The 13086-nt window shown below is 37.1% G+C and overlaps 1 protein-coding gene across 6 annotated transcripts in view; it reads right to left on the minus strand.

Moving 5' to 3' along the window:
• Window positions 1–1559: 1559 nt before the first annotated feature.
• The window catches only part of CUL4B (cullin 4B), a 55528-nt gene continuing 44001 nt past the window's right edge, over window positions 1560–13086 (minus strand). For 4 of the 6 annotated variants that reach the window (XM_049644766.1, XM_049644768.1, XM_049644765.1 and 1 more), the window contains 9 exons: window positions 11438–11542; window positions 10877–10987; window positions 10341–10432; window positions 9673–9780; window positions 8685–8798; window positions 7539–7644; window positions 6266–6438; window positions 4694–4846; window positions 1560–1977 (listed from right to left, as the gene is read on the minus strand). In XM_049644766.1, coding sequence (XP_049500723.1) covers window positions 1882–1977; window positions 4694–4846; window positions 6266–6438; window positions 7539–7644; window positions 8685–8798; window positions 9673–9780; window positions 10341–10432; window positions 10877–10987; window positions 11438–11542 — 1058 coding nt within the window. In that variant the 3' untranslated portion in view covers window positions 1560–1881. The remainder of the gene's footprint in view (window positions 1978–4693; window positions 4847–6265; window positions 6439–7538; window positions 7645–8684; window positions 8799–9672; window positions 9781–10340; window positions 10433–10876; window positions 10988–11437; window positions 11543–13086) is intronic. The other 2 variants (XM_049644767.1, XM_049644770.1) reach the window with 1 other exon arrangement.

Below are 13086 nucleotides of genomic sequence, written 5' to 3' on the forward strand. Positions count from 1 at the left end.
TTGTGGGATAGTCTGTATATCTCAGAGACCACCTGGGATGAGTTAGAACACTGACAGAGATGGTCCAGTGTGGAGAGAGGACAAACAAAATAACTGCATTTCCTTGCCACATGAGCTCATGCAAGGAAACCAGGGAGAAGCTGAGAAAATACAGACAATGGCCACACTCAAAAATAATCAGGAAGGCATTCTAAATACCACATATTGTTAACAGTGTGCAAGTTGATGCAATCAGAGAAACAGGCAACTTTTTAATAACAGCTGGTCACAGGTCTTGAGAACTCAAGAAAACAATCAATAGTAGACACAAGAGCCAAATGTCTCCTCAGTTGATGGTTAGGATCTAGGTATTTTTTCTAATGGCTCCAAATAGTCAAGGAAATCTACTGTTTCCAAAAACATCAAAGCAATTCTGATTTTTAAAAATCCAAACAAATTTTCTGCTTCTCCTCCAAGATCAATTCTCAAGGAAAAACCAACAAGCAAAAAAAAAAAAAAAAAAAACAAAAAAAAAAACAAAAAAAAAAACACAACAACAACAAAAAAACCCACAAAAACAAAAAAACCCAACTGATGCTACAGAGAAGCCTTTTTACTCACATTACCAATTTGAATAACAATACTTTTGCTATTTTCTATGTATGAACAATCCTAGGACATTCCCCTGAAAAGTAGATGTCCAGTGGCTGGCTATGAGAACTCTTCAAGAAATTTTGAAAGGAGTAAGATGAACATAATACAGATTTTGGAATTCCTGACTAGGAGGTATATAGGGAAAATAAAGGAAGAGGACCTTTATATCTAGGTCTTTAGGAAGTCAGAAGAAGGATGAAAGGTTTATTTAGCAACAAAAAGGAGTTGGGGTGCTTCCCAAAAAAACTTTGGTAGAGAAAATAGGAATGCTAAATCCTAGGAAGCCTGTAACAATCTAACAATTGGTCCAAGTTAAAGATAAAACTGTCCAAACAACATTAAAGTCTAAAGGAAGTTGAAAACTAGTTGATGATTTTTGCTTCTGTAAAAATTTACAAAACACATGGGTTTTGGTCTCTTTTGCAATGTTCATATCGTATTCACTTTTCATATGAAGAGTTGGATTTTTTTCTCTCTTACCATATCTTCCAGTACAGCTGATCAGCAATTTTCTATTTCAGCTATTTTTATAAGTACCTGTTAATCAGAACAGTAAACTCAGGGCTAAGCCATATACACACATCCCACAGTCATAGATGGAACACCTTAGGATGTGTATATACAAGAGATTACATAAGCAACTGTCCCTCTACTTGAAAACTTGTTTCCAAATAAGTTTTTTTTAAACATCCCTTTCAGTGTAACAGAACATTACTTAGTAAAATATCAATAGCTACGACAACTTATTTTTCTTTTCAAGGGAAATCACAAAACATGTGAACAACCAAGTCCAGGGTGGTTTTTCTATTTGATAAATACATCCAGAACTCTGTACAGTAAATAAAGTTTGCATGCAGTTTAAGTATCTTTAAATGACATTTTAAGCAAATAAACCTTTTGCTTCATAATTAATGGTGTATAAGAACCCCCCCCCTCTTTTTTTTTTTAATAGCCTTAGGGACCTCTTCCCCAGTTCCAAAGAGGAATCATGAAGACCAGGTACTTTCTTAAGAATTTTCTGCACATCATACTAAATAACATGCAAAGAGTTCAACAACATTCTTCTTAAAGGTTAAGTATTAACTCTTTAAATGGGCATGTTAACCACTGAAAAAGTCGACTCAACTATTTCCATTACACTGCTTCATTTGGTCATTGGTAGTATAAAAGAAGTCAAATAATATAGGATCAACAGGTTAGTTTATCCACTGCTACTGTAGATGATACCAAATACTCAGAGGCCAATGTTTATGCAATATAATTGTATTGGTTTGGATTTTCTTTATCTCTTTCCATGTAATCCCGATCAATTAAGGATTCTATTCTCTTCTTAAGATCAGCAGGCTGTAAAAGAAGGCAAATTTTCAGTGCAAACCTCATCATCATTGGCTCAAGCCCATGTACCAACACCCCATTAAAAATTTTTTTTGGCTGACTAATTTAATGTATTTTATCTCCTTACTTTTTTAAAGAAAAAAAATACAATGAAAATAAAACCAGATTAAGAAATGTTTTTATACTATACATATACTGTCACGTCTTGTCATATCATTATACAATACTGTTACTTTTCTATTTTAAAGATAGCTTTAAAATTTTTTTTAATGTTTATTTTTTATTTTTTGAGAAAGAGAGCTAGAACACGAGTGGGGGAAGGGCAGAGACAGAAAGGGAAACACAGAATCTGAAGCAGGATCCAGGCTCTGAACTGTTAGCACAGAGCCTGACACGGGGCCCAAAAACTATGAGATCATGACCTGAGCTGGAGTCAGACTGAGCTACCCAGGCAACCCAAAGGAAGTCTTTTAAGAACCAGCTATTTTCAGGGAGCCTGGGTGGCTCAGTTGGTTAAGTGTCCAACTCTTGATTTTGGCTCAGGTCATGATTTCACGGTTCATGAGTTCAAGCCCTACATCAGGCTCTGCACTGTCAGCACGGGATTGGGATTCTCTCTCCCTTCTCTGCCCCTCCCCTGCTCGCATTCTCTCTAAATAAATAAAACATTAAAAAAAAAAAAAAGAACCAGCTATTCTCTGCACAAATACAAAAGACTAACTTATCGTAACTTCACAGGAGGAATACATTACAGTTTAGGAACCAGAATGCTATTTAGTTTTGCTAAGAGAGTCTGAAAAGACTAAGTAGACCTTAAATTTGGGCAAAAGGTAGTTCTCAAAGTCAGGTTGTATTTTTATAAATTAAGATTTAAAAAATGTACTGCAGAAAACACTATTTACAAAAATACTACAACAAATGGTCTGATAAGTGAATTACCATTTCATTATTCAGGTCTCTGTATTTCAGGTTTAAGATTTACCTGTTATCTACTATAAACAATTTGGATATCTGAACTCTACCTATGGTTGAAAAATCAAGAAAAGCTTATAACTTGTTCTCATGTTTGCATTCTTAGCTCTTGGATGACAAAATCTCATTGTCTTTTGTATCTAGCCTATTAAAAAAAATGTAATCTTGCTAATAGAGTTTTTCAGATTGCATAAAATGGCCACTTGAGAAGGCTGAAGAAGGAAAGTGGTCTGATGGGGAAGCCAAAAAACAGTATTACAGAAATCCTTTAATTGCCGTAGCACCAGTGATCTCTTTGGCTGGAGGTGAAATGGTTGTAAGGCAGAGCATATGGATAAGAGCATGGTAACAAGAAGGCAGTATTAGATTTGGAGAAGAGAGAAAGCCTGTCTTATTAGCATTAATTGCTAATGAGCACTTACTACATGCCAGGCCCAAAGCTAATAAGTTTTGTACATATATCATACCTCATTTAAACCTCACAATAAACCTACGATTTATTTTTTTTTTAATTTTTTTTTTTAACATTTATTTATTTTTGAGACAGAGACAGAGCATGAACGGGGGAGGGTCAGAGAGAGAGGGAGACACAGAACCCGAAACAGGCTCCAGGCTCTGAGTGGTCAGCACAGAGCCTGACGCGGGGCTCGAACTCACAGACCGCGAGATCCTGACCTGAGCCGAAGTCGGACGCCCAACCGACTGAGCCACCCAGGCGCCCCTAAACCTACGATTTAAATAGATTATCTCCATTTTACAAAACAAGACGAAGTGATTTACCTAAGCCTAAAGCTCATGAGAACCTCAAGAGCCAAGAGTTTATCCAAACTCTATGAAGTCTTTATCATAACAAAGGTTTGGAAATCTTCTCAAAAAAAAAAAAAATTGAAAAATAGGCCAGTAAAACACCACATTGTCTAAGCCACTTTAATATTGAACATCTACACTGGAACATGTCCATTTAATGACCAATTTCAGGTTGCCAGAACTGCTAAACTTCTCAAAAAGATGCCTAATGATGGCTAGTTATCTGTATAGAATTTTTTCTTTAAAGTTTATTAATTTTGAGGCGGGAAGGGGCAGACAAGAGGGAGAGAGAATCCCAAGTATGCTCCCCACTGTTAGCACAGAGCCCAATGCAAGGCTCGAACTCAAGAACAGTGAGATCATGACTTGAACTGAGCCGCCCAGGAACCCCTGTCTCTATAGTTTTTAATGGACACTTACATAAGCTAAATAAAACAAGATATAACTGAAAATAACCAAATCTGTCAAAATATCAAAGTAGTTCAAAAAGAAAATATAAACAAAAATAAAACAAGATCAAAAGAAATAACATGAATGAACCTGAAAATTTTGCATTTAGCAGCTAAACTTTCAGGTATAAGAAGAGCTCTTATAAATAGTTTTCCCTGTTGTCACAGCTATCCACATATGATAACAAAGGGTTTTTTTGTGGGGGGGAATCACAGATATATGAGCAGGAGAAATCAATCTATGTTTTTAAGATTCATGTCTGGGGACGCCTAGGTGGCTCAGTTGATTAAGTGTCCAACTCTTGGGTTTCAGCTCAGGTCACGATCTCTGTTAGTTTGAGCCCCACGCTGGGCTCCACACTGACAGCGCGGAGTCTGCTTGGGATTCTCTCTCCCTCTCTCAAAATAAATAAACTTAAAAGAAAAGATTCGTGCCTGAAAATCTGACATGTTCTTTTTATGTAACAAGCTCAATACAAAAATATACAAGTACCTACCTTTACTGGAAATTTCAACTGGTTGTACACTTCTGAAACAAGAAGATTGTGGCTAAGCGTCTTTCTCATCTTCATGATTCGAACAATTGCAGCATCAATTTGGTACTGTCTGTCCTGAAATACTCTTTCTGTAGTGCTTGCTTGTTCTTCAACCTAACAACAAAATTTTTTCAATCTTAGGAACTGCACCTTAAGTGAAATTTGCTTACACAAACTGAATATTTTAGGGCCATGACATACTGTTAATTAATGATTTAAATATATTGAATTATTTACAGAATGCTTATAAATACAGACGATGACAGTAAAAACAATACCTTTCTGTCCTAATTATATTGTCCTGTACCAATGAAGTAATGCCAATATTGGTTAATGTGTCATAAGGGGTTATTGACCAGATTTCTTTATGACATTAGCTTTTCCGTAGAAGTGATGGACTCTGATCTCTGACGTAAAGTATGGTACTAACTGGAGTCAAACTTTTTAAAAATTATTTTATAATACATAAATCAGAAATACAGTGTTAAGTTATTATAGTTGTTCAAAACCACCAGAAATTTAGGTTGTTTATGAGTCAGTTTATCAATTTTAATGCTAAGGCAAAAATGTTCATCTTTAGCACCTAAGAGTTTGGGCTTTTTGCAGCCCATTTCTTTCTGATACAGCATAAATGCTGTAAAAGGACACAGTAATCTTCTAAGGGAATATGACACCTTTGATGTGAATGTGTATAAAACAGGAACTTGTCTGAGATACTGCCCTCTGTCTCACATTAAAATTTTTCCTCATGTACTGCATTAAACCTTTGGAACTGAAACCAAATGATGTCAGGAAATGCCGCAGTTGTTTGTTTCCACAATACAAGTCCCTTACAAATTCAAATAGCAGAAACAAAAACTTCACTGTTAATCAAAGAAATACTAACTAAATCATCCAGAGTTTTCACCCAGCAAATTGGTGCAGATTTAAAAAGTAAAACAATCTTTAGTGCTGCTGGTGAGGGCACCAGTAAGACAGGCATTCTTGTTGCTAGACAGAGTATAAATTAGTCCAGTCTTTCTAGAACACAATACAACATCAGTTTTAAGATTCTTAAATTGTTCATACTCTTTAACCCAAAAAATACGTACCTCCATGAATTTATCATAAAGGAAGTCTCAGAGAGATTAAAGCACAAAGATATTTCTGGCAGTTTTGTTTACAGCACTAAGAAATTAAGAATTTAATCGTCCAGCAAGCATTGGTTGAATAAATTATAATGGCCATGTAAAAGAACACTGTGTAGCCACTTGACATTTTATGAAGATATTTAAGGGCATAGAATATTCTAAAGATTTAATGTTAAGCAAAAAAAGCAGAATACAGAACTATCTTGAGTATCAGGCCCAGTTGTGTGTACTTCCCCCCCCACCCCAAAATACTGCAAGATCAAGTACTGAAATATACTGAGCTAAATATAAGCACAGAAAACGCTAGTGCCAATAGTACAGGTATGAAACCTTCTTTATACATTTTTATTACGAATACATGTAATTCCAGTGCATCAGGACAAGGAGAATGCAAAAGAGATACCGTTTCTTTCATCTGGATTTGATTGATCTTTATCCTGAAAAGTTTGTGTTTGAAATCATCATTACAAATGAACTTGTCACCATCTTCAATATCTTTGCCCTTTGGATTTTTTGCCAGAACTCTAGCTTTGCCACAGGCCAATGACTGCAGTGTTCTCCTTAATTCTCCATCCTCTGAAGAAGAAATAGTGGATTATTTGTTACTAGCTCATCAACATAAACAGCTACGTTCATCTCAATCTAGCTTCTACCCCATCCCTCGATTAGAACTGTTTCCTTTTTTCCCCAAGGTCAATGTCTTCCTCTTTGCCCTATCCAATGGCCTTTTTCCTGTGGTTCTCTAAAGGCTCCAATTATTCCACGTGAATAACTACCAAATCTTCAGAAATGACATCTCACTTCCTTCTAGTCCCACATTCAAAAGACACCTCCACTTGGCTGTTTATCAACTCCAATATGTCTAAAATTTTATTCATAATCTTCCCCATAAAACTGTATATTCTTTCTAATTGTTAGTCCTGAAACTACCAATCCACTCTGGTGAGAAACCCTGGCATCATCTTTTAACTGTCCTTCCCCTTTTTCCTTCATGTACCTAGTAGCTGCTTCCTTAGAGATTGATGCCTCTTATCCATTCTCGTTGGCCTCATTCAAATCGAAGCCCCTTATCGGTTTAAGCCTGAATTACCCCGACTAGTTTCTGGACTGGCATCTCTTCATCCTCCAAGCTGCCCTATTGTCTATTGATTCCAGGTAAGTTGTGTAAATAAGCCACTTTCATGATGTCTCATACTTGAGACCCTACAATGCAGGTTTCATTTGCTAGATCTTCAAGGCTCTCCATGATCAGGCTCTATTCATCTTACCTACCCTTGTTATCTCACTATTCGATGCTGCAGTTACATTCTTCGTGAATCCTGCCCACACTGTGCTCATTCTTACCAAGACTTTTCTCACACTATCTCCCCTGGCAGCATATGCCACCTCCCTAACTAAAACTTGAAGGCCACCTCAAATATCACCTCCTTCATGAAGGATTTCCCAATTATGCCAGCCCACAGACGTTTCTTGCTTCACTAAACTCTTAACACAGTCCTAGTCAGATTGATACTTATTGGCTGTGAAATTATTACAAATGTCATTTTTCCCTTTCCCCATGATTATGAGTGCTAAGAGGGATTATTCCTTTGTATCCCCCCAGAGCTCTTAACCTTAGTGGAATGCACACAGCAGACACTGAATAATGCTTGCTAATTGATTGACTCAACACAAACCTATTCCAGTAGCCTGCTTGATCTCTTCTAAACTGAACTCCTCTCCCTCATTAAACATTAGCAGCACCAGGGTTTGAAAGAGAGAGACCTGGAGTTCTTTTTTACCCTGTTGGAGAAACAGCAGAGTTTAGCCATCATTTTTTAAAAAACACATGAAAATTAATCAAATCATCAATAATCTTTAACAGGAAAAGCATTTTTTCATTCAGTGGATTTAGAAACGTGGATTAACATTATACAGAAAAGCCAGTACATTCAGTGTAGGGTTTAGGTGTGATCCTACCTGAAATAGAAAAGAAGGATTAGGTGACCTTACTATGGGTCTTTTTAAAAATGTCTTGTAATTAAAACAGAACAACAAAGTAATGAAAATTAATAACTTGGCCTTATTGCCTGGGTGGCTCAGTCAGTTAAGCATCCAACTTCGGTCTAGGTCACGGTCTCACCATTCCCGAGTTTGAGCCCCACGTCAGGCTGTGTACTGACAGCTCAGAGCCTGAAGCCTGTTTCACATTCTGTGTCTCCCTCTCTCTCCTCTTCCCCTGCTCGCACTCTGTCCCTATCTCTCAAAAATAAACAAACATTAATAACTTGGCCTTATTGCATCACTACAGATTTTTTTCACAAGCAGCAAGAAATCACTATTTCAAATGCATTTTCAACTTGTTAGATTCAAATTAGTCATGAAAAGTTGCAGGAATTTTTTGAAATTAGATACGGGAACTATTCTCCTTTACATCCACTCTATTCCCTAGCTCCCAGCAACAAGAAGGTTCCTGTCAAGAAGTGGAAATGGGAATCCTGTATCCACAGGTGGGGAAAGGATGGCAACAAAAGGGTTACTGTTTGTGGTTTTGCAGCAGAGCCAATTCAACCATGAAGACCACATTCTTAATATACACAAAGCAGTCACTGTTATATATTTAGGATAAACTTGTAAAACAAATCGTCAAGTTAAAAGGAATGACCTCTGTGGTGAGCATAGTATAATGTATAGAGAAGTTAAATCACTATGTTGTACACCTGAAACTAATGTAACATCGTGTGTCAACTATACTCAAATAAAAAGTCTTTAAAGGAGAAAAAAGGATGACCTCAACAACAAAAAAAGAAGATGAACACTAAGTTATGGGAACATCTACTTACCTCTTTAAATTCTGCCTTTAGCACACAGTGTCCTAGGGTTGACTGCCACTGAAGTTTCCTGCCGCTATGTTTGCCTAGGTAAAATGTCTTGAAAATCTCCTGAAGTTTTACCATCTACAGTAAATAAAATACAGCTTTATTTAAGCTCTGTATCCAGTATCGCTTTCACCATTCTTTCTATTCACCTCATGTATAATAATTTCTGGAAGCTTTTAGTATCAGTTTTTATACCTGGTAGGTCCACTGATCACTTTGATGTAAAGTAGTGATCTGCCAACTACCAAATCTAATAGCATTCATCAGCCTTTATACGCTTCGATCTCTCTGCAACATTTAAACACCCCCTCTTTTGCAACATTCCCCTCCAGTGGCTTTGTGCCTCCATATCATGCTGCTTCCTTTACCTCACGACTGCTTTTTTGTTGGTTTCCTTCCTCTTCCTACCACCTGCCAGATGCGAACCTTTTCCAATGTTCTGTCTCAGCCCTATTTTTTTTCTATTTCTACATTCTTTTCCTCTTAATGAGGGAGATCTCGACCCCCTTGGCTTCCATGATCATCTCCATGAAGGATTCTCAATATCTATCTCTAGCCTTAACCCCGCTTCTAAGCTTCAGTCCTGAGTTAAGACATTTCCCCAGAATTTAGGATGGATTTACTCAAGCCCATTGACTCAGCAATCCAACCCCCAGGTGATATATGGGCAAGAATTTTTGAGAGCTGGGCAGAAAGATGGGTGCAATCTGGAAAACTGAAAAAAGAGTCATGAAAATTGGCTCTGGACCCAGAAACTTGACATCATTAACTATGCTCTAACGATGTAAGTACAAGAATAATAAAAGGAAGAGCAAAATATTAAAACAGTTGGCATTTGGTGTTGGCATGCTGACACAAACCTTTAAAAAGTATCTATTTTTCAATGACAAACAAAATAGAAGTGTTATGTATTTCTGTGCTTATAACACAAGTCCTGAACAGCAACTCTTACCTCTGGTGGTAAGTGGACTTCCATAGGCACATATGTTGGCCAATAACCCATTGTCAGGATATTCACAGTTAATTCAATATTCCCAGGTACATTCTGGTTTTGCATATACTACAATAAGATCAACACACACAATGAGGTCTTTAAAAAAGTGCATACATACACATAATAATATGTGATATGCTATCACTATTACCTATGCTCTTAAATGTTTCAAAATCATCTTAACCAACATCTACAAAACCGTGGATCTAAGCTTTTCATTCCCAATGGCTCCAAAGGCCTTTTACAACCATTTTACCGAATCTCCTCTCTCCCCATTGTGAGCTTTGAACATATAAATCACTAACAGTGACTGGATGTTAGAGAAAGCCCCATTCTCAAGATCTAGCTACAGTTTTCCTTGTCCCAACTTCAGTTCGATGCATTTTATTCGCTTTTGTGTTACCCTGGGTGTATACTGGGAATAAATTCTGAAGTAGGTCAAATATATTCCATTGGTGATTTCTCTAATGTGAACATCATTAGATGATGATAGCATAGCAGTGAACAGCTGCTATGATGTATTTACAACAAATGTAGGTTCCTATTTATCCTCTTCAGTGCAAACCACAGAAAGGAAATAACTAAATACACTTAAGTTTGAGAAATTAAGTAAGAGTTTAACTCACTTTTACCTGTTTGAACTGAATCATGATGTCTTTAGAAAGTTCCATGTCTTTAAACATTCCTTCAAGTTTGCTGGTGAAAGCAGCTCCACATTCTATTAAAGATGTTTATACATTTATAATATTTTAAAGTGGTGAAAACAAACAATTGAAAATTGAAAACATGAAATGTAAAATGTATTTTAGCATGAAATATGATCTGTAACTGTTCATAAGAATGAAAAAATCCTTACCCCAAAGTGTATGCCCCACTAATTCAGAGCCAAACTCTTTAATCCTGTAGTAACCTTATCTACTATTTAGGCATAAGATAAATGGAAAATATTTATACAAATAATAAAAACAAGAACAATGCTTTATTTTCTAAAAAACTGCAACCGCTTTGGATATGTACAATAGGATGGAAACCTCATAAACTTAATTTACATTTTCATCATCTGAATAATGATTAACGAAAGAGGCAAGTAATTAAATAAAAATTAAGGTAACATTGTCCCTCAGAAATCAAAGAAAAGGAATAGAAAGAATGACAATCCTACCATGTTTAAGTTTGGACAACATTGATTTTTCAGCATCTACAGATGCACTTTTCCCAACTAACAGGCGCTTGGCTAAATCTTTCTTATAGAAGGCCTCAAAAACATCCTTACCTATGTTAAAAAAATAAAATACAGCTAAGTTTCCAATAAAAAGTTCTGACACAATTGCTCCCAAGTGCTTAATAAATCATACCATTACTCCAAGTTATTTAAATTTATACATTTTACCCAAGTTCGTTAAATGCAACAGACATTAGAGGTAGATATTTATGCTGGACATTTCAAATGTTCTTTGCTGTAAAGAAGACTACCTTTTCTTTAAAAAAGTTTTAGTCGACTGGTGGCTTTGGCATTAACAGATTAAAAAAAGTAGCAAAAATCAAGGCTCTTAATAAGTGGAAAAGTCAAAGCACAAGGCAATTAAGTAATATTCCACAAGTACCCCAATGAATTAAATGCAACAAATCTAATACAAATTTAAATATCTAACTCCCAAATAAATACTCCCTCCAGGTTGAGTGCTCTGTTCTAAAAGATAAATTTTAAGGCAAAAACACTTACCATAGATAAATCTAAATATGATCATAATTTTATCCAACATTTTTTCAAGCTCTTCATCTGTAGCTTCTTTGTTGCCTGCGCGAAGCTTTGAATCTACATACTTAGCTAAAATGGGGGGAAAGTTTGTTTAGTGATGATTAGTATCCTTAAGATACTAGGCACTATATACACCCAAATAGGAGTATGATACACTGAATTTTTCAATGCTTCAGAGATATACATGCATTTCTAAAGTCTCCAAAGTCAGGGACATCAGGTGACTTATTCAACATCACAGAGCTAATAAATACCAGAGCCTGAACTCAAACCCAAGTTTTCTGGCTCCATATCTCATATACTTTCCACTATCCTGATGGTTAGTAAAATGGGGTATATGTATCCTGGGGGAGGTAGTGTATACAGTACCATGCTGGAGTCATCAAAACCATTGACGATGGGGGGGGGGGGGGTCCAAGATGGCAGCATAACAGCCTAAACTCACTTCCTCCCATGAGCAGACCCCAGCTATAGCTCTATGGAGCATTTTGTTTTGAAAAACATCTGAAAACTGGATGAACTGCTCTCTACAACAAAGGATAAAAGGATCATAGCAAGATGGGTAGGAGAGGCAGAGACACGATATTGTAACACACAATAGGGAAAGATTTCACCAGTCAGGTGCTTCTCTTGGAGGAACAAGGGATTGGTGCCTTACTTCGGGCACCCTGGCCTCAGTGATTTGCAGCAGAGAGATGAGCCCCGGGAACATCTGACTTAAAAAACCAACAGACTTTGTGGCACCTGGGTGGCTCAGTTGGGTTAAGCGACTGACTTCGGCTCAGGTCATGATCTCACGGTTTGTGGCTTCGTGGCTTCGAGCCACACGTTGGGATCTGTGCTGACGGCTCAGAGCCTAGAGCCTGCTTCAGATTCTGTCTCTCTCTCCCTCTACCCCTCCCCCGCTTGTGCTCTCTCTTTCAAAAATAAACATTTTAAAAAATTATAAATAACCAACAGACGTGATTTCTAGGGATCCCAAAGTACTCTAGGAAGTGGGGATTCCCCTCTTGGAGGGCTCCCTTGTAGCCTGGCTCACCTCAAGACCCAATGAAAAAACAGCCTTTTGAAAAGCACCTAGACTATACATGGAAGATATGTTTGCTGATCTGGGGGCAAAGAGATACAGATAATATACTCCCTGAAGATCAAGGTGCTAGAATCATCACTGTACTTTCCACATAGCTCACTAGCACAGGTAGATGAGCTTGCATGTGTTAACTGAATTCAACAATACACTGAAGGGTACCTGGGTGGCTCAGTCAGTTAAGAGTCTCGACTTCGGCTCAGGTCATGATCTCACGGTTTGTGAGTTTGAGCCCCATGTCGGGCTCTGTGCTGACAGCTCAAAGCCTGAAGCCCGCTTCAGATTCTGTCTCTCTCTCTCTCCGTCCCTCCCCCACTTGTGCTCTCTCAAAAAATAAACATTAAAAAAATAAAAACTGTTAAAATAAAAAAAAAACCCAATACACTGAAAGGATCATACACAGTGATCAAGTGGGATTTATTTCAAGGATGAAAGGACGGTTCAACATCCACAAACCAATCAACATGATACACCCACATTAACAAAATGAAAGGAGAAATAATATGATCATCATTAGATGTAGAAA

Source organism: Panthera uncia, chromosome X (assembly GCF_023721935.1).
Source record: "Panthera uncia isolate 11264 chromosome X, Puncia_PCG_1.0, whole genome shotgun sequence".
In the NCBI taxonomy this organism is placed as follows: Eukaryota; Metazoa; Chordata; class Mammalia; order Carnivora; family Felidae; genus Panthera; species Panthera uncia.